Raw genomic sequence first — 26727 nt, forward strand, 5'->3', positions numbered from 1 at the left:
TCTCAAGGCAATCTACAAATAATGATAGCCCAAGCCCTCAACAGTGTTTTGGTGCCCAGCTTTCACTGGCATTCCACTGCAATGTGATGAAAATCCTGCACATACCCTGCATTTTCCAGTACAGTGATGTAGGTAAAGCTGCACCTACGTCCTAGGTACAGCAATGAAGATCTGGAAAGAAAATATGTTAGCTGTGATGCTTCTGAGTAGGAAAACACAACCTGAATTCTCAGTTCCTGAATGCAGAAGGAACTCAGATGGAATTTCAGGTACTTTCAAGGACAGCTGGCTGTCAATGGCTGTGGCTCACTTTGGGAATTTCCAGAAGATATTCCAGAAGTAATTCTCTGGTAGGTCTGGATTTTACCCTAGATTTTTGCAAGACAAATGATCTAAGAAACTCGATGGTGGCAAAAGTAAATGTGAAGAAGCCAGAAAAAAGAGCTACCACTGCACGTACCTAACTGCTGGGAAATAATGACTATATACATGTTCTTAATATGTAAAATACAATTTATTGTATTGAAGCCATTCATAAGTATCAACACAATGTTGTATGTTTGAAACAAACATCTTACTAATAAATACTATCTAGACATTGATTTTTTTGACCAAATGTGTACAGTGTATTGACTCAATATTGCACGGTGAGCTCTGATGACGTTTCCATAGTGCATTCAGTTCATTACAGGGACGATTTGCCACAAATACTGCAAAGCATCAGAGTGGACTTTTCCAAAAGAAAACAGATGAACTATTTCAGTAAGGACAGAGGGCTGATACAGGTGTCACTGTCCCAGGTTAACTGGTTGTGGATTCATGGAACCTAATGTTTTCATGAAGGAGGAGGGTTTGGGTTTAAGACAGTTTTCCTAGAATTGTAAAGAAAAGAGAAAAACCACCCCACTTTCAAACAGAAAGAAGATATTATCATCAAACTTACAAGAACAGCCAGCTCCAGTGACCAGGCTCGCTCCAGTGAGCTTGTTTTCTCATTTCAATCTAAGCATAAATCATCTGTTTGCTTTGAGAGATGCATCTCACCACCTGCATTTCAAAGGTCAGACCATGCAAGCCCCCAGCATTACTCCAGCACTTTGCTCCCAGTGTGCCTCTGGTCAGATTAGACTCAGTACCCATCAGTACTCAGCAGAATCTGACCTACTCCCTTCTCAATAGCTTTCAATATATAAAACCAGACATAACTTCCCAAAGCTCTATAATGTAGCTGTACCTCAGCTTTAATTAAATCTTAATTCTGTCCACAGCAGTGGAAGATTGCCGTTAGAGTAAGAACTGTATGATTTGGCTGAACTTAAGGCTGCTCTGATGTTGCAGAAGGACCTTAAAATGGGCATACACTCTCAATACACATTTAAGCTACACTGTCCAGCCAAAGTGGCATGAACTGCTCAATATGCAAATAAGAATCATGATCATAGAATGACAATGACTGACTTGGAAAAGATCTGACTACCAGTACAGCCGGTGTTTAGTGCTTAGCATGTAGTATCCCTTAGTGCTTAGCATGTAGTATTCTGTTAAGTAAAAGAAAATTCACTCACCAAGTGATACAATTAAAAATTTCTAAGAAACTACTGGTTAAGTATTACCTCATGATTATGTAAATCATGTTTATATCCCTCTTTGCAGCTTATCAGTTTGTATATATTTAGATTCTTTCAATTCAGGTAACAGAGATGAAAGACTTATTTCTATCTAAAAAGACAGTAGGAAAAACCAGGGATTGAAGGGATTCCTTTTCTGTACAAAAAATACATTTTTATGACAATAGCCAGTACCTTCACAGTAGCTCCTTTGCTCCTCTACTTACTACCAAGGTGCAATCATCCATAATACTATGACAGAATACCAGAATTGGTTTTCTTTCTTCTTGTCACCACCAAAATTCAATTCACTACCACGGAATGTTTCCAAAGTCTTATGCTACATCCTGATAAACATCAGGATTTTTTTTTTTCTTTTTCTTTTTTAACTTTAAAAAGGAACTCAATTCATGCAAATAAATACATAATGTGCACTGAAATACTCAATTCTATGATACAGGTGACTTCAGAGAAAAGCCCCTTTGTAATTAGCTAAACTAGTTCTAATAAAAGAAGATAGTTTCAAAACAGAATTAAACACATTCCATTTTACTACTAGCTGATGTTTGCTATGTGTTCAAGCAGATCACATTTTCTACCTAGTTGTGTTAACCTGTGGGTTCAGTGTCATTCTTTTGCAGTGTAGTGAACAGTTGATTTTGAAGGGCAGCTTTTTAACGCAGTTTTTGTAGTCCAGAGTTTCAGCCTTCATTTGGTTCTGCAGACAGGACTTCAGGTTAAGCCCAGATCTGTCGAGAGAATGTTGAACAATTCTTTACGATACTGACCATTTTAGCCAACGTTTAATTCAAATTTGGCAATGCAGTCAGACGAGTGGTCGTGAGTATCAGCAGCAGTGGTATTACTTAACCCATAAGTTCAAAATACAGCAGTTCTGCTAACACTCTGTCAGGATGCTTTTATTTGGATTTTATGTTCATGTGGATTTATATCCTCATTAGTCCCTCCAGAGTCACTTTTCCTGTAACAACCATCCTCCCTCACACCACCCTCTTTTCAAACAATCAAGCAAACAATGAAGCACCCCAAGTGGGTGCTCCCAGTACTTACTCTCAGAGTGTGGTCCCAGGAGCCCGAGCAGAACGCCGTCCCATCGGGAGAGACCCGCAAAGTGCTGACACGATTTTCATGTCCAAACAGAATGGATACGCGGGACCCTTTCAGCACATCCCAGACATTTATGGTGTAATCGTTATAGCCTGCAAACAGCAGGCGACCTACAAAGAGAATGAGATTTTACAAAGTGAGGTCTTGAGCAGATAGCACATCTTGCCTGTAGCAAAGGCCTTCTGCAGGACACTAGGACACTCATCACCCAGGGAGCCACAGCCCAGCTTTCCAGTGCTGCCCTCCACAAAGCAAGCCCTGGCTAGCTGTGCTCCTCTTAGCTGTCACTGCTCCACCGCTGAGCCATCCACACTAAACGTTGAACCAATTAAAACCGATGTGTTGAAAATACAGTTAAAACCGAGTTAATTACATACAGTCTCTTCAGTCATCAGGGATGGGCTATGACTCTCAATCACAACAGGCTGAAAAGCACTTCAACAGCTAATGCAGGGTAATAACACTTTGCACAGACTTTACACAAGAAGTTGAATACAAATGGTTGAATGATTAGTGGGCAATTTGGTAAGTGATTCATTGCCCCCAATAGGACAGGCTGCAGAGCTTGTGACCATGATAGAGACATTTGTCTCTGTCCCAGGCGGAGGGCCGTTCACCACCCTCTTATCCCCAGGCAGGGTGACTGAAGGAGCTCTACATTTGTGCAGAGGCAGGAGAGAAAAGACTCAAGCTCCAGATCTGTCATGAAAAATGGTAGTATCTCTGTCTTCATATTGCTCTAACATACTTTCACTGTCTATTAATCATTTATTATCCTTTTAAAAACTATGTAAATGCACTTAATAGTCTAGTTATAGTTCATGTTTCCTTTGCAATGTTTTTAATCATTATTGTGAAATTCTAGCCCAGCTGTAGTTAGTGGCAAGATATTTCCTGCCTTTAGTGGGTCCAGGAAAATACTTTTCATTGCTACAAGGAAGCAATAGCCAGCTAGGTTATTTAGAGAGTAATTGTTTTTAGAGAGGCAAAAAAGGGCTTCCATGCTTTTAAAGTTTCTTTTGTACTTAGTATACTTTTAATAACAAATACTTTTATCACATTCAACTGGCAAAATTTTCGTTCCCTTTGAATCCCAACAGTAAGATAAGCTCCAAAGTTCAGGTCTCACCGCTGAGAGAGAAGTCCACACTGGATGCTCCGAAAATGATGCTCTCTTTGGAATAAATTGCTACTTCTCTGTCCGCACGGAGGTCATATAAGCGACACTAGGATTAAAAAAACCCAACACACAGGCCTCAGCAAAGGCTGGAGTCAATGGCTACTACGTTTCACTGAAAAAACATGGGAGTGGGAAACCACAGCCCAAGGGGCATCCTGGGAAGTGGCTGCTCGCTTGCTTTTTTGCCTTCTGCTACCTCTGTCTCCTGTAACTGGGACTCCTCTGGAGTATAACAGGGGTCTAAGCAACACAAGGCTGTTTTGTATAAATTGAGTGAAGAACTTGCTTTTCAAAGCCACTTCTCTAAGCCTCCTGCCTGTCCTGCTATAGAGACGAATGGCAGGCTTCCGACTGTGGCTACCCACTGAAAATCCGCCCCCATCCTCTGGCTTCCCCACTGCAGTTTCCTACATACTAGGGCCTCCTGCTGCTGGGGGTGAAGGTTAGGGGTGTGCTTGGAGATACAATCTATGAAGGCAACAGTTTAGCCACAGATGGAATCTAAGAGAGTGAGAGAGGAATAAATCTCTAGCCATCTTTGAGGCCACGGACCACATGGCACAGTGCTCAGAGAGTCACTTGGCACAGGTAACCATGATGGTAGCCCTTGCTCTGAGTAACACATGATGACAAATAGCCTCTGCTCTTCCACGAGGCCTCTCTGAATGAAAAGAGAAGAGTTCATTGCCATGAAGAATGGCAGCCAGTTAGCCCTGAAATCAAAATGCATTTTTGAAACTATTTGAACTGAAAACCTTCCCCAGTAAAATTAAGTTTAAGCAAACGCTGGCCAGGTAAGTCCTAATATTAGCAAACCTTACTAATGAAAAATGGCAGGTATTCAAGCCTGCACATAAAGGATTATCTGTTTCATTTGCAGGGTGGTGTGGAGCTGCCAGGTACATGAATTCCAGGTCTCCCAGTGCTCCACAATGATGAATAATTCCATCAGGCTGTCCTGATAAGGAGTTTGGGTCACTGCAGGTGACAACGCTGCCATGTGAGCACACTTTTATGGCTTCTTTCCATACAGTCAGGATTATCTGTTCCTCAGAATCCCTAAGTATACAAATCAAGCCAAGGATACCAGTCAGTGTGTTTGTCCCTAATGCTGAAAACACCAAGAATGAAGCAGATGCAAACTGCTAAAACCTCTGTTAGAAGTATGGAGACAGAATTTCCCATTCTCCTGCTCAAGTCGGGAGTGTCAGGAATAGTTAAGAGAGAAAAACCCCATCAAATAAATTAGTAAGCACAAGAGCCCAGAGTCTGTAGTATCTGGCATAAAAAGAGAGTGCTCTCATTGGAATTTAATGATGGACAATTTCTCTACCTCACTCCCTCAGCATCTCAAGTGCTCACAGTACTGCATTCGAACGTGCTGAGAGCCACTGGGCTCACCACTGAGTTGAAAGTATTAATTTATAATTGCAGCTTTAAAGGCCTAAAAGCAATGTACATTCTCTCCAGAAAATCCTTGGAAGGTCCAGTAAAGACAAAGGGAATCTTTCTATTGAGTTTAGCTAGTACTGCAGCAGACTCAAAACATGCTCTGAGAGCAGAGTACATTAGGAAGAGTCATGCAACAACATGTGATGTTTGAATAAACAGGAGAAACAAGGTGCCAGGTGCCTCCCAAACATCTGCTCTCGAGTTACACTTAACTGCCAGCTCAGTCCCTGCAGGGCTGTCCTACAAGCAGAGCCTGGTCCCCATGGGGATCCACCAGCTGCAGCAAAATCTACCAGCCCTGCACATCACTGAGGAGCTTGAAGACACCGGGAAGTAAGTGGCGTTTTGCATACAATGTGCTGACTAAAATTACCTGCTAATACATACCCTGCCCCTCCTAGCAGCTTGTTCCCAGGTAAGTAAGATGCAGCAAGAGTTATTGTACAGTCTGAATGACTTGGATGTGGTGACTCATTGCAGTGAGTAAGTCAGGCTGACAGGGAGATGTACTTGGCCAAGGCTACCCTGGGGCTGTGCTCCAGGACGCACAGGGCTGTGCAGGCCAGCTCAGCAGGTCTACCCACAGCTCCATGCTGAGCCCACAGCCCCTCTGCTTGCTGGGATGTGTGCACTCATGCATGGGTTCCCCCATGCCCTTGCACTGTGCTGCTCCTTCTGACACAAGCTGCACCATTTAATATGGTTCCTCCCATGCTGTGACCAAGAACTATACAAAGCCAGATGTCTTCTACTATGACAAATAGCTTTGACTGTGAAATTTCAAAGCATAGAAGATATGAAAGTAATATCTGGACAGTACCTCATGTAGAACAGTTTGCAGAGGTGACCTACAAAGCATTACTAGATTCTTCCTTATAGCATTATATATATATAGATATATATATATATAAATACATCATGTAATACAACAGAGTATATATCATATTATAGCATTATTATTTCTGCAACTTTGGTGCCACAGGCTCAGTTTAGTCACTTAAAAGCCCTCTCTGAATGTGACCAAGTCTTTTAGGAATATCTGACTTAGGAAGTAACAGAACTTCCCTAAATTAGGCTGTGGCATTAACATACCGTGGCATCGTCTGATCCAGAGGCAAAAGCATCACCACTTGGGTAATATCTGTGCATGAGGGAAAAAAAGACCAGAACACATTACATTGCTTGGATGAAGTCAGTCTTCAAAAATAGAACCAACACATTGCTCAAGATCACAAATGTTTCCTCACCCACCTGACACTGTTGATATCTGAATCGTGGGTTTCAAATGACTGGATGCACTGACCAGACCGCATATCCCAGACCATGGCTTTCTTGTCACATCCCTAGTAAAACAACAAAAAAAGCACTGCAGTTATGCAAATGGAGACATTCACCTCTCAGTGCCTGAAACATGTCATGAAGCCCAGCTACCCTCTGAACATCACACCTCTGAGCCTGAGGTATCCCCAAGCCTGGTGCAGTTGCAGTCAGGAGCAGAGTGTTCCAGGAGGACTGGGGCCTCAGCTGAGCAGCACAGAGGTGAGGCAGGCTTGGGGGTTTATGCAGGTCCCATACTAACCAGCACTCACAGCCCTGCTTGGCTCATGCTGCTGCCATACCTGTGTCTGCAGTCCCAGTGTGCCACAGAGCTGCAAACCTGACTCATTCCCTTACCACTTAACATGCCCAATGTAAAATATTAATACCCAGCATTTAAAGTTTTATAACTAATCCTGTTCATACACTGAAATAGAAAATGAATTGTGTATCGGGATGGTCTCTTGCCCAGCCTCCTACCAGCATTAACCCCTGCTTTGCTCTGCACCCACATGCTCAATGGCATGGTTGGGATGAGAAAAGAAGCATAGTAAGTAGTATTTAATCTCATGGTTAGGCTATAGACTAGACTAGACTAGACTAGACTAGAATAGAATAGAATAGAATAGAATAAACCGGGTTGGAAGAGACCTTCAAGATCATCGTGTCCAACCCATCAACCAATCCAACACCACCTAAACAACTAACCCATGGCACCAAGCACCCCATCAAGTCTCCTCCTGAAAACCACCCCAGGCTCTCCAACCCCAGCTCCCTCAGCCTCTCCTCGTAGGGCTTGTGTTCCAAACCCCTCACCAACTTTGTTGCTCTTCTCTGGACTCGTTCCAGCAAGTCAACCTCCTTCCTAAACTGAGGGGCCCAGAACTGGACACAGTACTCAAGGTGCGGCCTAACCAGTGCAGTGTACAGGGGCACAATGACCTCCCTGCTCCTGCTGGCCACACTGTTCCTGATGCAGGCCAGGATGCCATTGGCCCTATAACCTGCCCTTCCAAGCTGTGCTTTGAAAAGATCATTTTAACACCTGGTGCTTGCTGCAAGGTCCTCAGCACCCTGAATCCTTCTGGCAAGGGGCTTTGCCCAAGTAGTCTGCAACACTCTCAGGGCAGGAACTATCTCCTACCTGTGGAGCCATGATGACAATTGTGGTGACAGGAACAAGAACCTAGACTTTTCTTCTAAGTGTGACAGGAGACTTTAATAAATATGAGCCTGTTGAGGAGCAGGCCATAGGTAGGCTCAGCTCCAGGGGGCTCAGCCTCCCTGAGCCTGTGTGGGAAGCACAGGGCAGGGCTGCTGCTTCTGCCCAGCTAGCATGTCTTGCCCAGCAGACCATGCCACACACCTTATTTACTTCTAAGCAAATACAATTACTAACAGCCTCTTCACAATTCACATCTTTCTCATTCTCTTGTTAACATGAAATCCCTTTTTTCCCCCGCACTAATGATGTAATTATTTAAAAGAGGTAATGTTTCTCTGTACCAACTTGGGTTTTCTGTGCAGGGGAAGCCAAACAGGACAGACAACATTTGGGATTCAGCATAGTTCCCTCTCAAGACCCACCCTTCAATCTTGCTTCCATGTGTACTGTTCTTACTGACCTCTCTGGGAATTTGGGGGCAAGTCCAATCTGACAAGCTAGTGCTTTAACTGCTAAGGTTTTGAAGGAGAAACCAGCAACCACCTGCAGAGAGATGGACCCCCTGAGTGCTACCCAACTCAGCCCAAGGAGCAGCGCTCAGAGAGCACTGAGCACAACATCCGGAGTGGCAGCCCTGAGCTCACCCAGGAGGGCTGGGATTTTCAGTTACATGGTTAAATGTAACAGCACCCAGTCTGCATGCTGATGTACTGGCACTGCTTATTCCAGCCCCAGGTTACTGTGTTACATAGGCAGCATACACAGGGAGTTTCTCCATGCCACCATACCTTCAGGTTGCACTGTTTTGGCTACACCTGCATTGACACGACTTAAGGACAGAAGTGGCACTTTGCATGTGATGAATTAAGCAAGTCCCAGTAAGCATGGACATGCCCAAGCTGCAGCATGGACACAAGTACGACATATTCTCTTAGCAGCAGCAGCATAGCTGCTTGTGATTCTTTGCCCTATAATAAGCTGAGCTGTTCCCAGGGAGAACGAATCTATCCTTTCTGGGAAGCAAGCTCAGTGACAGTAAAGCTCAGCAGGAGTAATGCACTCGATGGAATTAGCTTTCAGTCACGCTTCTGAGCAGCTGTGCTAGCAGCAGGGGAACTGGGCCAGTGTGCTGGACACTGCTCCTGCTGGGCCAGCCAGATTTGACAAAAGAGCCATAAGAAGAGATTTGGATTTATTGTGTTGGGATGGGACCATGACTTTGAGCACAAGTGAAATCCCCTAATCCATGGTCAGGACCCTCTGGCACAAGGGCCACTTCCATCAGCAAGCACAGGACCATCCCTAGGCCAGTGCTGGTGGTGCTCAGAAACCAAGTACCCTCAGAAAAGTTACTGGCAGCAACCTGCCTCCAGCAAGTGAGGTCATCTCTTGGCTCCTGCATACTCATCTTCTGATGTGGGAAAGACCAGGACCACCCTGAAAAGGAGCTAAGTCCCATCCCACTCACCTTTATGCCTTGCCTCCCTCCCTGCCAGGCTGCATGCCAATGGCTTGGCTGCCCAGCAACAATCCTTCAGCAGCAGGACAAGACTTGCAAGATGTCCTGGGTACTTTCCCAGATCAATCCTGCAGCCCCAGTGTGGTCTGTGTGTTCTACTGGGCCAGGACAGGGATCAGGTAGTGCTCAACTGACAAAGGGGCTTTAAATGCCTCTGGTACCACTGGAAGGCACAGGGGACTCTGCAACAGCTGAAGATGTGGCCACACCTCATCTCCCTGCTCTAACTTGTATGGTTTAGCTAGCATCCAAACTACCCCTTGGCTTCTGGGGAGCAGCCGAAGGACACAGTAGCACACACATTACTTGCAGCTCCACTTCAATGTCCCAAGCAGCCACCTGGCACACCTCATCCAGCTCCAAAGAGCTGGGCACGAGAAAGGAGCCATGTATGGGAAGTCACTGCTGTGCTGGGCTCCTATCCACAGAGCTCACACCTCCACTGCAGTATGAGCCCACTGCTCTAATTAAGCCTTTCCTGGGAGAGGCGTTGTTTTGATTCCAGGCTGGATTGCTTTGGTGTGGAGTGGAATTTGCTAAGTAAGCAGAACTGCAGTCAGACTGGCTGGGTGGGTTTGACCCCACAGTCAGGGGTTTAATTTGCTCCAGCTTGGAAAATGTGCTTGCAATGAGTGGATTGCACTGGGGCTTCCAACGCATACTCCAGCACTCAATAAGGTCATGAGACTCCTGCCTTGCTGCCTCTTCTCTTCCACTTTCCTTCACTTTATATTACAACAAGAAGTTCCTGCTTACCCCAGAGACAAATGTATTTCCCGTTTCAGAAGGGGCCAGGTCCAGGCACAGGACATCAGCTCCATGACCATGGAAACTCTGCAGAAGCTGTCCACTCTCAACATCCCACAGAGCACAAGTTCCGTCTCCACTTGCTGTCAAGATCTGTAGGATGTGGCAAGAAGAGTCACAACAGAAGATTCAGCAGATGATCTTCAAATTCACAAAGGAACAACTGACATCCTACACATACACCAAGGACAGCTTTAATTTAATGAAATGTTATGCAATAAATCAGATACATAAAGCCAGTGGGAATCTAAGCACAGTTTGTCTTTTAAGGAAAGAAGTTAAGAGTGGATAGTTGTACTGACACAGCTATACCTACAAAGTATTTCAACAAGGGTCACTTTTGTACAGTGGGGTTTGGAGAACTGATGGGAGTAAGGATCTACTGGTACTTCCATAGCCTCCAAAAAGCAGGTGGAACCAGAGTGGCATTCCTGTCTGCCCCTGTATTTAACTTTATCCATTCCATTCAACTCACATAAAGAGAAGTGCTGGAGCTAAGTATACCTGTTTAGCTCTTTACATGTTTTTTTTACTGCTTGAAATAGCCAGGTTAAACCAAATTAATTTGGCTTAAGACATGGATATTCTGAAAGGGTAGTAAGCCTGTCTAGACATTTGTTTAGTAACTCACATCACCTCTCACTTGTTCCAAGCCATTTGTGCAAAAGGCCTTGAACACACACTGACTGAACGTGGCTTGCAGCTTCCCTCATCTGCTACAGTGCTTGCAGAAAGCACACGTGATCAGCACTTGTTATTGCAGCTAAATCCTGATACTCAGTTGGTCAAATTTTCCCCTTGGCACCCAGAGCTGTTATGCAATCATCAGTTCTGTAGGTTGAAAGGGTCCCTGTGCACTGGCATGGGAAGGAGCCGAGTGTGAACTGAGGGGGGCTCTCAATCTTGTACACAGGTTTTTCTCATGGTCTGTGAGAAAACTCAAGGGATCATTGTGGGTTAACAAGGAAATACTCTTCAAGAAGAAAATGAACCACACAATCATGAAACCATTCACAGAGTTGCATAAAGGCTAAACACTGAACACATAGGACAGATGCTCCAAAAACTCCTCCCATAAACAGAGGTCTGCAAATCTGTAGAACAGACTGTTCCAAATCCTGCAGGAGAGAGACACTAATACTCTGAGATGATAATAGCAGAAGAAAGTCCTGACTTGTTTTGCTGGCCAGCTTTTGAGCCCAGATCAATGAACTTCTCTGTTCTGAGGAATATTTGTACTTGGCTGAAGAATGAAGACTTTCAGCTCTGAGGATTTGCTCTTGTAATAGCTTGTTAGAAAGATATGAGGGGAGTAGACTCAAGTAGCTAAAGGTGTAAGGAAAGGGTCTGTTGGCAGCACAGAGATCCAGATCATAACATTTCTCTGTAAGCACTGACTCAGATTTAGGGTATTGTTATTGAAAACCAAATCAAACCAAACCAAAAAAGTCCCCAAAAAGGCCAAACCCATAAAGGAATTAATTTGTGATTAATGTTTTTGATGAGACTCTGCCTTGATGCAGGATGGGCTCTGGGGGAGTATACTGGGAGTATGGCTGCCTGCCCTATGCAAAACACTTGAGATCCCAATTAGCTGTTGCTATTAATACACATAGAGCACTGTCACGTGGAGAGTATTATCACACAGCAGAGCTGCAGATACCTAATTTAGTAAGCGAGGCTCCCCAGCTCTCTGCACACTGAGGCGGGGGGAGGCTCTCTCTGGCAAGTCTGCTTGGGGGCTCCGAGAACAAGGTGTGTGGGCTGCCTGGCTCTGCAGCTCAGCACATGTCATGGCCCAGCTGGGAACATGGTAAGGAGTAAGTGTAGGATTCTCTTTTTCAGCACCCCCATTGCCCAAGAGTGGCTTTAATCAGTGACAAACCACCCCCAGATCTCTTCTCTTTCCACTGCATTGCCAGAAAGTCACCATTAAACCATGTCCCTCAGCACCATATCTACAAGTCTTTTAAATACTTCCAGGCACAGTGACTCCACCACTACCCTGCACAGCCTGTTCCAGGGCTTGACAACGCTTTCTGTGAAGAAATTGGTCCTAATGTCCAAACTGAAGCCCTTCTGGCACAACTTGGGGCATTTACCTCTTATCCTATTGCATGTTACTTGGGAAAACATAGGCACACCAAATCCCACACTCCCATCCTGTCTTTCATACCTCTGAGGGAAAACCCAACTGTAGTTTAAGAGAACAGGCAAGGCAGAGCAGCAGCATTCACAACACCTAGCAGAGGGAGCTGTGTGCTGTGTGGGCACTGGGCTGGGGAACACCTCTGCCACATGCTTGGTCTGCTCCAGGACAGGTGCCACATTCCTTGGTGACACAAGTTGGGAGAGCAGAGCTATTTCGCATGTAGCTGGGAAAGCTGCTCCACAGTGTGTTTTTTTGCAGTCTGCACCCTCAGAGCTGCTGCATAATTTTAACTTTGATGCTGTTGTGTAACAGACAAAAGATAAGGAATCTGGGATTCTCTATGATCCTCTACAGTGTCCTAACAGAAGCCTGGCCAAACCACTTGCTTGTGTTTGTTTCAACAACAGCATTCAGTGCTATAAATGATCAGTTATAAACCTATCAATCCAAAGAAAATTTATTTTTAAAGGCTTCAGAAAAATCTCTGAATCACTGAGTATCAAGCACCTACTATCCACTATGGTATTATTTAACAATAGTAACACATTACCTTCGATGACAATGCAGTTTGCTTTATTTGATACAGAGAAAAAAGACCCAACTTTCATTTCATGGGTTTTAACCACAACACATTATAGGTATGAATGAGAGAGCACTGCTTTTCTGTCTCATCAGAAACATTCCACTTAATTTAGCCTACTCTCATTATGCAGGGTTCCTGCACAGTAAGGTCAGGGCTAAGCAAGCCTGAGTGCATCACTTGTTTCCATGGCAATGGACTTAAATTAGCACCTCAGAGTCATTTACAGATACTGTAGAATGACAAACAGCAACATACATTTGGGCATCTCGTGTCTAGAAATAGAAGCAATGAGAGCTGATATTTCCTTCAGAATTGCTCTAATATCTGGAAGAACGGAGCAAGGTATTCCCTTGCAGCAGCTCTGCTGACACAGACAGCAATGAAAATGCTCCGTTCTGCTACTTTGCTGCAGAGCTGCACTGAGCAGAGCTTCAATTAAATTTAAAAACTAGAGAGGACAAGGGGATTATCCTGGTCCCTTTCATCATCTTTCATGTTCCCAGAGAAAGAGATCTTTGAGGTATTCACTACACAGGAAGGCTGGCCTAGTCTCAGAAGATCTGCATTTATTTCCTGCTTAATCATCCTCTCCCGCTGTGTGCCTTTGTGTCCCAACACCCCCAGGTTCTAGATGGAGTACAGCACCTTTCCCTCAAGGGAACATACCACTCTGTGTATGGACAAACAGAGCTGGCCTTCCTCAAGCTCAAATACCTCACTTAATACAAACAAGAAATACTAAGAATGAAAGCAAAAGCAAAGCTGGATGGACATCCAGGAGCAAAGCAGGCAAACAACAGTCTCTGTTGGCTGGCATAGCAGATAGCCAGCCTAGACCCAGCCAACCTGGGGTTTTAACCATTTGTATTAGTTTGGTCTCCTAAAAGCACAAGCCAGCACAGACACAGTGAGCAGAGAACACACAGGTACTGGTGAGCTCCCTCTGCAGAAGTGACAGGCCTTTGCAGGGTGCAGGCATGACAGCCTGGCTATGGGCTGCGAGACGCATGTCCTTACAGCAGCTTCTGCAGCAGGCTCATTGTCCCCAGTGAGGGTTTTCCAGCAGCCCCTGCACGGGGCAGGACATGGCCCTGGATGCCCCAGATGCAAGGAAGGTTATTTGCACCACACAGGAGTGCAGCTCATGTTAGGTGTTGCTGGATGGTGAGCAGCGGGTAGAGAATGCATTTACCTGCATGTCTGAGTTAGTGAAGCTGCAGGCAGACAAGTAGTTTGTGTGCATTGCAACCGATTTCTTCTTTGCAGCCATATTTTCATTTTTGTCAAATGTCAGAGGGTACACAGAACACTTGTTGTCCAGGCCACTAAAGAGAGCAGTAATAGCAATAACAGAGAGAAGAGAACTGGTTAAAACTGCAACAACAAAAGGCGAGTGGTGATAAGAAGGAAACCACCTGTCAGAGCTGTGCTGCCAAAGCCTCACAAGTACCGACTTCCCGGTATTGTGCTGCGTGGGATCTCCCTGCACAGGGAAGCCCCAGCTGCCTCACCAGGCTGGCTGCTTCACAGAGCTGCAACAGCTGCGCCTCTGTATTTTCTACCCTCATCAAGTTTATAAATGGCACCAAATGAAACCTCATGAAAGTATAAACTTAGAGGTGACATAGCAGTCACCTCGGGTTAATGTTTCACATATAGCCAAACTGCCATTTTCCTGTTGATATCCATCAATGTGAGGATCAGCATTTAAGTAACATTACTTATCTATCTTAATAAATTTGGCCTAACTCCTTTGGAAGAGAGAGTACAGCAAACAGTGGGGGTGAAGCCAGGGCTTTTAGAAGTTTGGGGAAAAGGCAACAGAGGCATCGACCTCTGTAGCTGGTGTGTTCCTCCTAAACAGTTGCACCAGTTAAGCTGTGTTTCGCAGGCCAGATGTGAGACTCTTTTCTAAAGGGTCTGACTTGTATCTGACCCATTTCTGGAGTTGTGGCAAATCAGCCCTGCCCTGGCTCCTGGGATCCAGCACACCACCAGATGCTGGGTGCACAGCACCTAACTGACAGCACCACAGAAATATAATTAGGTAGCACAATGTGTATGTGCCCTCCCAGCCTCCTTTGTAAGTGTGAAGACAAAGTTCTATTGCCATTCTTTGAATTTTAGTGAAAAAGATACCATTTGCAGACTCCCCCTCCACATACATTTATGGAGCTTCCCTGTCTCAGCCTGCTGCTTTCTACATTTGCAAGGTGCTAAGCCTCCCTTTGTTCCCTTCTCTTGCCCCGAGCTTGCTTTCTGTCTGATCCACCCAGTCCCTTTTTAAAAGATGTTTTGACAACATCTCATCTCTTTGTTTCCTCCCCTGCATAAACTGATTTTTTTTCAAACCTGAGTCCTCAGAAAACTTGGAGAAGATTATCAAAGATGGAGCTACTTCTCCCCACCCCATTTTGACAAGTTCTATTCACATGCTATTAATCATTAAAGACTGACTTCTACATCACAGAAGAAAGAGTGCAAAGTAAGAACAGGGTTAAAACCTCTATCCCTTAGAAAATACATCCAACACATACAACCAAACTGTAACAGGGAAGTTGCACACATGCAGAGTTCCTAACCCATGATATAAATGCTGAAAGAGGATCATTTTCCATGCTTACACAACACATGTCATTGCACTGAAGTCAGTGGAGATAATGCGTATGAGCCATTACAGGAACAGAATCAGAGGCCCTGAATGTGTCCTTATATGCACAATTAAGGCACACAAACTTCTATCTGTCAGCATCTGAAGGCATTGGGACACCACTACAAACCAATCTTCTCTGTTTGAGTAGCTGTGGAAACTGGAAACTTACCCACAAGCAATGGCACATCCAGACGGGGCATATGCACACGCCATCACCCAGGTACATGGCATCGTCACTGCATGCTCCTGAAACACAGCATCTCTTTAAACTCAGATGTCACTGTCTCACTAATCAGTTCAAGCAAAGCAGTGTGGAGTACTAATTCTGTGGCACATTCTCGGGGCTGGTGGAAGGAGTGTTTCCCCCAGATACATCTCCTATGTAAGGCAGAGGGGACAACCCTTACTGCAGAACCCAGCAGAGCAGCTGGAGAATGGCGAGTCCCTCCTGGACATGTTTCTACTTTATTCTTAAGCCCCAAACTGATCCCAGAGCATGATTTATTTGAGTCATTCAGTGCTGTAAAAGGTCCCCACTGCTGTACATGTAAAAGTGAGTTACAAACAAGCTGGGTTTTCTCAGTTGTATGGAGCCGAGTGTGGCAAGGCAGCTCTGGCAGGGCTTGGAGGAACAGCAGAATCATTTCCCCATGAACACCACAGCTGAAGGATCCTGGGTACTCACACATGGCACCTGGTACAGGGGTTACCCAGGAAGGGCCTCTGTTTTGCCTGTTGGGCTTTGCCCTAAGCTGGGAGCCCTCCTTCTCAGTGAAGAGGCTGGATCAGAGCCTCTTGCTGAAGACCATGACAAACTCCAATGCCCTAACACCAACTTAGCTCAGAAACATCTCAAGGGAGGTGGTTTGCCCTAGGTGCCCTGGTTTGAGCTGCTGGTGGAGGTCTCCATGTTATCTCATCATCCCACTGCCTCCTGCGACATCTGTGAGCCCTTCAGCTCTCCACCTTAATGCCACCATCATCTGCCTTTGGTGCAGAAATCTGGCTTTTGCTTAGCTTTCACACACCTTGTTTGTAGTGAAGGAATCCCACACGATCACCTTCCCATCCTAAAAGAAAGCACACAGAGAAAGAAAATGAGGGCCTTCCAGAGACATGGCTGTCACCCTCTCTCCCAGATCTGGGGAAAACTCTGCTGCTCATTTCCATCCCCCAGTCTGTTATCTCATGGAACTTTTGTCTCCATTTTAACAACAGCACAATGGTCACAGTGAAGCACTGAGGGCACATTCTTCCCTAGTGCCAGTTATGTCTTTGGTCAGAAGAAATGCACACCTCCTCATCACTGGAGGCCTGATATTGGCTTAAGAGGTCGTTTTTTTTTTTTCCTTCTTTTTTCTTTTTTTCCCCTCCTTAAGCAGATTTATGAAAATCATCTCAGTTGCAGCACACAGTGTGGACAGGACCACCTCCTCAGGAAACTGCCGCTGGTGAGCCCTCACTTGCCTCCTTTCAGACATGATGTGTTTCTCCCAGCCTGTAATCACCACCTCCAAAGTTGGCTACCCCTTCCAAGTGAGATGTCAGTGTAGGGCCTTACTAATACAAGAGGTGACCTGTACTGCAAATCACTCACTAAGTTAGCAGCACTTATGAGGATTATTTATGCACCTTCCTTCTCCTGTGTTTTTCTGGTTTTCCCTTCTCACATTTGCTTAACCTTCATTATCCATGGATACAATCTGCTAAATAGCTATCACAACAACCCTCCACAGACAGCAACATAATCACCTTGTGTTTGGCAGGCACACTCGTGACAGCTACTTTGCCTTATATATGTCATGTTTATCCTTCCCCCATCATGAAAGCAAAGTTTAGTACTGAGCAACAATTGCTGCAGTACCTGGACCAAGTTCTTAAGCGTTAAAAATGCAAAAATGCAGTACAAATTGCCTGTTCATCTTTCTGATCTACACAATGGCATTTCAACCTCTTTAAAAAATCTGCTATTAATTATTTAAAATTCCTCTCTTTGCTGAGATCACCATGAATGGTAAAAACTCACAGTAACTGAAGGTGGCTTGCAATGCAGATTGTCTATTTTTATCCCTCAAGTGAGACCCCTGACAGATTTCATATAGGTCAGTGAACAGCTGTGAGATGCAACGAGCTCACTCTCTTGCCATACTGGGCTCAGGATGAACCAGGGGATCTAAAAAGTAATTATCTCGTTACCTCCTCTAGCTCATGAGGCTGGTCTTGAGCAGGTGTTAGGACTGTTTCTCATAATGCCCAAGTAAATGTGGTCATTTCAGCAGGATGTTTGAGGGTTTTGAGGTTGCACCAATCATACAGACTACTGAAGAAATTTCTTTGCACAGAAATCTCTAGAAGAATTAACATTTCCTCCCTTTTCCTGATGATCTTCTCTAAACATGTAAACTGAAATGGATACGAAATATTTTATCTGTAAATAACAAGGAAATTGAAGTGGTTTCAGATAAGTTCTCTCTGTTCCACTGCAGTAGGGAGCATGGGGAAAATATTTAGGGTTTTAGCACTGATGTAGCAATGATCTGACACTTGGATTCATGCTCTCTGACCAAGCTGCTGATCAAACTACCTTAAGGGCATCTTAAAAACATTTACTTTATATGCAGGTATCATCTGCAAAGAGTGGTGCACAGCACAGCCAAAGGATTTGTACTGTGCCCAACAGCAGCTTTGAAGAACATCTGCGCAACAGCATACCTGGGAAGAGCTCACAATCCTTCTCTTGTCTTTGCACCAGTCCATACAGAGAACTTTATTTCCATGGCCCTTCAGGGTTCTCCTGGTCTTCATCACAAACTGGCCCAGTGCCTCCACACGCTCCGCTACCTGGTGAACTGCAAACAGCTGATGGTTAGAGAGCCCTCTATCAAAGCTCTGTCCTGGCAAATCCCTGTGTTTATGAGTAATGTCACTGGGAGGAATTTATCGGTCAAGTTTGAGGGCATGGTGCACACCAATGAACTCTGCTTCAGAGCTGGCAGGTGGTAAAACTAAGGTAGGCAATATATTAACATATTCACTGGATAGAGGTAAGAATGAATTTACTCAGGGCTTGAATTCAGCAGCTGAAGCTCTTGCAAACCACAACTCTCACTATAACCTAGAATCAGACAATCCCTTTGCCCTCTCTTATTGGGAAATCCTCAATCTGAATGAGACTCAGAAATACACTGACAGCCTCCAGCCCACCATGTGCCTCAAGGCACATGACTACTGGAGCCTGGAGGAAAAATCATACAAAAGATGAGGGTAAGCATCAAGTCTCCAGTGTTTCAATGGTGAAACTCTTGTTCTGGATGTGAGACTCCCAGCTGCAAGTCAGCTCTGACAGCACAGCACTGATGAAGGGTGACACAGGTACTAGTCACTGATCCTGGATACTTCTCTGCTGTACCATCCTTTCTGGTGTCCAGGGGATCATTAAGGGCCATGACACAGCTTTGGGTGACCAAGGAAGCTTGGCATCTTCATCATAAGCATGCCACTCAGCTTCTCAACACTGTCTATGTATTCAGCGCTTCCCTGTGTTGTGTTTGTCCACGCTGAAACCCAAGATGATCCAGCTGCTGTCAGCTAACAGGGCCATGCCTGACTCAAACCTTTTGAAATAAATGTAGAAGCTCACGTGCTTTAATGAACTGGTGGAAGAAATTTAAGCTTTTCAATGCCATGCTAGAGGCAGTGGTCTACATTCTACATGACAGGTGATTGGTGTGGAAATGCTTGCTGCTCCAACCTTTGTCACTTATCTAGAGCTGCAAGAAAGCTCATGGGCTAGGAAGAGCTGTCACAGCGAGACAGCAGGCATCCCGAACTTTGAGATCATTCCCTGGCATGAGGTCAGGGGAGCAATTTCTGCCTAAAACAGAGGCTGATTTCTAGTGGATTAGCACTACCAGCTGTGCCAGAATAACATTCTCACCTGAAATCTCTGCTTAACCAGTCTCAACTAGCCAGAGGACAAGTACTGTCCACTATCCCTGACAATTTGTCCATACCATCTCTAACAGGAGATCAGAAGCAAGTTTCTGAGAAAGTACCACATAAACTCACTGAGGAGAAGACACATTTCCCCTACATTTGTCCATGGAAATCTGCCAAATAATCCAATCAAAAGATAAAAACACAGGACAGGGGTTATTATGGCATCTGGAAAGATGCTTGTGTCCAGAACATATCTGAAAAAAACAAATGTTTCACAGACAAAGGACAAAGTGTTTCCATTATGTCAACACAGCCGAGACTCTGTGGAATTGTCTGGTTTAGCCTTACTGATTCTCTGAGGATGCTTATCTCCAACCACAGCCATAATAATCCTGCACTTGCCCAGCACAGGTTTTAGAGTCAGATAATTATTTTGAAGCATTCTCACATTTATTTCAAGATAGCTGAAAATTATGCACTTGGGCAAGTAGATCAGCTAAAGCTACTAAGTAGCTTGTGTGGGTTTACAAAGGTCCAGATAAAAGAGGCTTTTTTTACTAAAATAAATTGTTTGGCCTAAACAGGAGGTGTGGGCTCAATGCTGATACTATTGTGTCTTTGATCTTTCCTGTGCATGAAGTCATTTGGTTCTAATGGTCTCAAAACATTATGGATTGCATGAACAGAACAAACTGTTCTGTTTGTATTCTGTTATGTATTCTAGTCACACATAAAGTTTTAAGCAACAGAATTGAATCCTCACTATGGTGTGATTGCAAATCAAATGCACGTTTGGTATTTCCTTTTGTCCACATTTTTGGGAGCTGCTGTTCAAAACCAGTTGAACAAATAAGGGCAATCCTAGTTCAGCCAGCTGTTTGTTTTTGGAACCACAGGGGAAAAGTCATGATCAGAGTAAAAAAAAAAAAGCAAAAGATATAATTTTAGACTGGGGGAGGGGGGCAGAAAGCCACAAAAAACCCACCCAACCAACCAAAACCGAACAACTTCCAGAAGAGATGCTTCACTCTGAAACTTACAAACTCTGCAGAAATCATTCTGGAGGCTAATTTAAGTGCAAGCAAGCTCTGATAAAGAATGAATGATATAAAATATCATGAGTGAGCATTGCTCTACAGCAGCAGTAGAAGACTCCTCAGAAATCACATCATGGATGTGCAAACAGCCTTCCAACACACGTTTACAGATTTCACATATATCAGAGACATAAGTATCCTAAGACTGGCAATGACATGTTACCATTTCGGTGTCTCTGCAATCACAGGTAAAATTCTAAGTGAGCAAAAATTGATTTAGGAATATGCTTATGATGTCTATTGAACACAGGCCCACTACTTTGGATGCAGACATTTTATTGTAGGAATATGATGATTTATGGAATGTTTTATAATGAAGCCATCTCCATTTGTTTACTGAATCCTATTAATAGGACACTCGTATGCTTGTCTTAGACAAGAAAATGTGTTTTCCCCAGGGAAGAACATACAGACAAGCAAACAAAAAGACAACTTTCAACCCTTCTCCACTTGAAATTTAAGAGTATTTGCCAGTCCCCCAGTCTTACCAAACACTAAGTGCTAAATCACTGGATACAGGATGAATCATTTTCAATGTTTAAGGCATGAAAACAGGGAAGAGGAAAAGTTTTAATGGTCCACTAATATCTCTGATAAAATGAGCTATGTGACTTCTGAGAAATACAGTAATTTACATGCCTTTCTCAAAAAAAAAACCCTGCACTTTATTACATCATTAATTATAATAATGAAATAATAAAAGGGTATTTGTACTCCAGGACAGATGAATTAATACCTATTTTGAGAAGCTCCATAAAAATACAGATAGCTTATATATATTTTCCTGAGTAGGGTGGGAAGGCAGGGCTGAAATCTGTCGTTGCTCTTATGTTAAGCCATAGATCTTGAAACTGCAGCTGATCAGGTGGAGCTGTGCAATGACAGCTCGAGCACTGCCTCACCCCGCACCTCTGAATCAGCTCGGGACCCCTAAAAGTTGTTCCCTTGGCAGAAGAAGGGGAGGAGGAGCTGTTTTGGGAGCCAATGCTCCTCCTTAAGCCACTCCATGGGATATGTCACCGTCCTTACCCTCCCCTGCCTCCCCCCACTCAAAGGCAGGGCAGCTGCGTGTGCGCAGCCCGAGCCAGGCCAGAACCCCCGCGGCCGGGGCGGTGCGGGGCCACTCGTGATACCGCACACCCTAGGAGGCGTACGCCTCCTGTGCTCCCCAACCGCTGCTTCTGTACCCCGGCGTGGCCCCAGGCTGCACTGGGCTGCAGCAAACATGTACCACCGGCTGCCGTGACACGGGGGAGCCGCTCTCCCCGCACCCCGAAGCTGGACGCCAGCCTTCCCCGGCCAGGCGGGGCCGGCTCCCAGCCGCGCTGCCCTTCGGGGCGGCAGCAGCACGTCTCCCGATCTCCCCGGCGCGGCCCGGCCCGCGGAGCCGGCGGAGCGGCAGCCTCGCTAGCAGCCCGGGTCAGCCGGCAGTGCCCGCGGCCTTCTGCCCCGGCCCCACTCACGCTCCACGTCGTGCAGCTTGGCCCGCTCCTCCTCCAGCTTGCCCTTCAGGCTCTCGGCCTCATTTTTCAGCGATGCTAGGGTCTCGTTCTCGTGCAGCCCCTCGGTTGCCATCTTTGCAAAGGAAGCAGGGAGAGAGGAGATGAGAGCGGGAGGGAGGAGGAGTTTGCCCGCCCGGCTCTCAGGGATGCTGCCGAGGCTCCTGCTGCCTCAGCAACGGCGCCAGAGCCGGCCCGGGCTCCCTCCCCCTCCCCATGCTGACGTCCATGGCCGGACTGGATGCTCCCGCAGCCCGGTGTGCAGCCAGCACCTGCCCTGACATCCATGAGAGCCAGCAACCCCTGGCCAGCCCTGCTGCAGACAGGAGCACGGCAGGCTTAGCATCCACCGTCTAGCCTCCATGCTGGCAGCTGGAACCAGCCTTGCCTCCTGCCCCCCTCCTACCCACAGGCTTCCACCAGCAGGTATCCGCTGCACATCCCAAGCCACTTCTACAGCCCACAGGCGCCATCTCCCCAGAAATACGTGCAAAAGGGTGTTTCTGCATTGTACCCAAACCTCTCTACTAGCAGTTCAACACTTGGGAGGTGAGGGGATGAGAAAATAGCCATTAGTCACCCCAACAGCAGTAAAATATGAGACTGGGAAGACAGAATCTGCACAGACTTTGCAAATTCCAGCTTAGCTCCATCATTCCCCAATACTCCTAGGGGCATGGGAAGCACTAGAAGACTTGTCACTCAGATGGCCTTTGGCTCATTTCCTGTACCAGCAGGACAGATGCAGTGGTGTGAACTCTTCTCTCCATTGTGTTTTTAATTCCTCATTTCTCAATTAGGTGTTATCAGGGTTTCTTTGCTTTTCTTCCTCCCCTTAAACATGCCACATGCAGGCTCAGCTCAGGTGCAGATCTACAGCATATGCTGGGTGGGCACATGATGCAGCTAATGCTTCCAGAGAAGAGCCACAGCACGTGGCCTTGTAGCTTTTTGTCCCTGAGAGTTCCTTGGAAAATATCCTCTTCGTATTACAGTAACTGTCCTTGAGCTACACAGAGTAACTTTGCTCTTATTAACTCCCATTGTCTCCCTTTAGCTAGAAAATAGACAGTCCAATGGCTATTGTTCAATCTGGAGATATGCCAAGATTGGAGAGGGAGATACGAAAATGCATGTTTGCAGCTGTTGTTTAGACTCTGGGCACATCCTGGACACAGAGAGGATTTTGGAGAAAATAAAGTCCTCTCCCATACTGGACTTAGCCTGATGGTCATACAGGCAACTTGATTTTGAATCCTGAACTGAAGCCAGATCTACCAACAAGCATTGCTCACAAGAAGCCTAATAGGCTGTTAGGTAATGACATAATTCTCCTTGAAGTCTCAATCAGCTTCCACCTAGCAGCTGTTTCAGTTGGTAAAAGTCTAACTTTGATAACATAAATAATAAGGAGAAAGTTGCAGGAACTGTAAGTAACAAACAGCCAATTTCCTGCAATTCCAGCATGGTTGTATCAAGTCATGCAAAAATTTACTGGATAAATAGGTTTTTATAGGCTGTTGGCCAAGAAGAACTTGAACAAAGCAGCAAATTCAAAGTCAGGAGAAGCAAGTAAACTGGGAAGGAACTGTCTTTTGTCTTGTAGTCATTACATGTAAATTTCCTCCTAAACAATGTAACACATGAGAAAGTGCTGCATCAGCCAATGAACTGTACACACTGCACCAAATCACTACAAACACCAAATCAGTGCTCTCATCTGCCTGTAAAATGGTGTTTTATAAACACAGCTAGTTAAACCTTAGCATTCCTGGGAGATCATTTGTTTCTGACATTCAAATACAACAAACTATTGGACCCCACTCAGTTGTGGTAAAGACCAGTTCTGGGCAGGAAACAGTGAAGGATGTCTTCTACAACTGATAATACACAGTGCTTCAGGAAGATAAAATAAAAATAATCCAAGTGGGAGCATAATCAGGATGTCAAAATTCTTAAGTTTACAAAAGGAGTTCTAGAGACCAGCTGTTCAGTAGCCATGTAGGCTCATGACCTTAGCTTTGTATTTCATAAAAACAATCCCACCATGATCTCTCTAGAACAGTACTTCCTACCAGGAGAGTGGGATATCACCAGAAATCACTGGATAGAAGGCCTCCAATATCATCCCTTCTTCATGCAAGTATTCTGGCAGAACCTGCTGGTCAGACTAGTAAGCTTGCTCATCTCCCCCATTACCACCTTCTGCAGTGATGCACACACATGGTGACAGAAGATGGTCCAGTGCTGTGCAGCCTTTTCCAACCTTATCCTCATTGTAGCTGCTTCCAGCTCTCACCCAAGTACTGCACATAGCATACGAAACAGCACGGTCTCAGTATGACTGTGGATCACAAATAAGATCTGACAGCACTTCACATGTGTATTGTTTTTACTGAGGCAGACTAGATGAACTGCATATCCCTGAGTCACTAGTGAATGAGTTTAATGCAATGATTTCATCTTCTTTTGTTAAATTCTGTTATAGGCAACGGCAAATGCTCTAGATCATAGGCCAAGCAAACTTGCATACATGTACCTCAGGACAGTTTAGACAGACACATAACATTTACACTGCTGAGGAATACCCTAGAGGAAAAACCTCATGGCCATTTTTCAATCAAGAATCACAGAAAGTATCCTTGATTGCCAGGGCCACCTCTGTTGCAGGCTTGTTGCAACACCAGGTGTCTATTGCGGTGTTTGGCACTCTGTAGGCCTAGCAATGCTCATTTGCTGTCCAGAAAAGTCCAACATAACAGACCATTAGTACATCCAACCCATTTTTTTGCAGTCTTTCCACATGCTGGCTGATAACATCAGGAACATACCATTTCCACACATAGTGAGCAGTAGCTGAGTTGTTCTGATTTGATGTAAACAGGCCTCAGGGGCTTCTCTTTGAAGCACTTGTCACATGGACCAAATACAATTGCTAAAAAGGTCTGGTCACACATCTCTGCGGTTCAAGCAAGCTGAAAAAGAGACAAGAAGGAAAGGGTGCATTCCAGTCCAGCACAAAGCTTCCCACCACTGCTAGCTAATGCAGATTAGACTGCATATAGACATCTGTAGGCTAGATAATCTCTCTGTGACTAATCTCTTGAGCTTGATGAACTATCTCTATATGCAAGATAGCTACATGCTCTGCAGATTGTATTTTTATAAAGAAAAATACAAAGAAAAATATCTATTGTGATGTAACATGCACTGATTACAGTAGACTGACATAATGTGCACTGTGCACATGGATTCATGCAGAAGTTACTCTTAGTGTTTACTAAACTATGTCAGCAGACAGTAATCAGAGATGTCTGACAGCTGGATTTGTTACAAATCTCCACTGATCAATATTTATTGTTTTTCCACTGCATTGTTAACTAGTCAATACTCTGCATTAGTTTTAATATTGAAAAGATGACCAAGGACTGAGTCAGCAGCTACAAATGTGCTGCTTGAGCGGAAATTGATGCTTCAAGCACACTGGGTCATTGCAAACCCACTTCTGTTCTGTAGCCAGGCATCTCTAGGATCAAAGCACTATCATCATCAGAGAATCAAAAACGCTTTGATTGTCATAAAACCAAACAAGAATAATACTACAGTGACATTTTTCTCTGTACATTTTTCATAGGGAAAATGGCACCTTTCACCACTTCTAAAATGAATGCTTTTAACATTATTTAGACATGTACATAAATAATGAGTTCATGATTAACAATTAGAAGAAGCTATTGCAAGAGAGATTTGAATGGGGCAAAAGACATTCAGGAAGGTACACAGATTCTAGAATTTGCTTGGCTGGACATTACATAAAAACCAAAACAAACTTTACTCCACCTGTATTCTGCTGCTTATTCTTCAGTATTTCAGAGGACTACTTGAAAAATGTGATGTTAAACTTAGAAATCCTGCCCACACTCAGCTCAAAAGCTTTTCTGTGGTCTCAAGCCCATGCGTATGTCTATCCCAAAACATGTTGGAAGCAAACCGCCCTAAATGGAACTACAGCGGGTTGCTATGAAATCTGCATGAAGCTTTCCATCAACTACATGCAGTCAAGGAGGTTTATGTTCCATTTGATCAAAAGCAACAAACACCCTGAAGGTTTTAATGTGTTCTTTTGCAAACAGTAAGCCTGAGATCACAGGCTGCCATCTTTTCAGGGAGCTATTCTGTGCTAATATTGCTCATAGCTTACAGTGACCACAGCAACAAGGCTCAGTTCTGCTACATTCTTAAAAGTGGACACTTGACATTGAATAACTTGGTTTTCTGAGGTTCTTACAATTAGTAGTTCCCACTTAGGGCAACTCAAGTGACACAGTCATAGATTGGTGCAAAGCCTTAGGACACTAGGCAAGCTAGACTTTGGGAGGAAAACTTTCACTTCAGAAGATGTGTAAAATTAAGGTATTGCAGGGGAAAAACAGCTATCATATTTGAAGAAAATACTAATACCAGTCCTAGAGACTACAGACAGAGATCTTCTAGGCTTGTAGTACATATTTTGGGCAGAACTTACCTTTGATTATGTACAAAAGTTAGCTGGAGTAACACAGAATGAATCATACCTGCTATCAGTGTTTTACATGGCAGGGCGGGTTGGAACTAGATGATCTTTAAGGT

At 44.7% G+C, this 26727-nt stretch overlaps 1 protein-coding gene across 1 annotated transcript; it reads right to left on the reverse strand.

Annotated features, from left to right (window-relative positions):
* Positions 1-507: 507 nt before the first annotated feature.
* On the reverse strand, positions 508-25088 carry GNB5 (G protein subunit beta 5). Its single transcript, XM_054168752.1, has 12 exons — positions 24930-25088; positions 22063-22174; positions 18276-18412; positions 16592-16633; positions 15733-15809; positions 14103-14235; positions 10125-10268; positions 6619-6710; positions 6460-6508; positions 3865-3961; positions 2679-2845; positions 508-2356 (listed from the first exon to the last, which is right to left on the reverse strand). The coding sequence occupies exons 1-12, from the start codon at positions 25053-25055 to the stop codon at positions 2345-2347; spliced, it is 1188 nt and encodes a 395-aa protein (XP_054024727.1). The 5' UTR covers positions 25056-25088; the 3' UTR covers positions 508-2344.
* Positions 25089-26727: the final 1639 nt, after the last annotated feature.

Source organism: Dryobates pubescens, chromosome 17 (assembly GCF_014839835.1).
Source record: "Dryobates pubescens isolate bDryPub1 chromosome 17, bDryPub1.pri, whole genome shotgun sequence".
Lineage (NCBI taxonomy): Eukaryota > Metazoa > Chordata > Aves > Piciformes > Picidae > Dryobates > Dryobates pubescens.

Bases quoted from the DNA above. Each gene is read 5' to 3' on its own strand.
- GNB5 (XM_054168752.1), bottom strand. From the start codon at position 25,055: ATGTGTGACCAGACCTTTTTAGCAATTGTATTTGGTCCATGTGACAAG. The intron at 6,711-10,124 runs GTAAGCAGGAAC...TTGTTTTACTAG, and splicing joins GAAATACATTTGTCTCTGGG to GGATGTGACAAGAAAGCCAT. The intron at 6,509-6,618 runs GTGGGTGAGGAA...CCTCATGCACAG, and splicing joins TCAGATATCAACAGTGTCAG to ATATTACCCAAGTGGTGATG.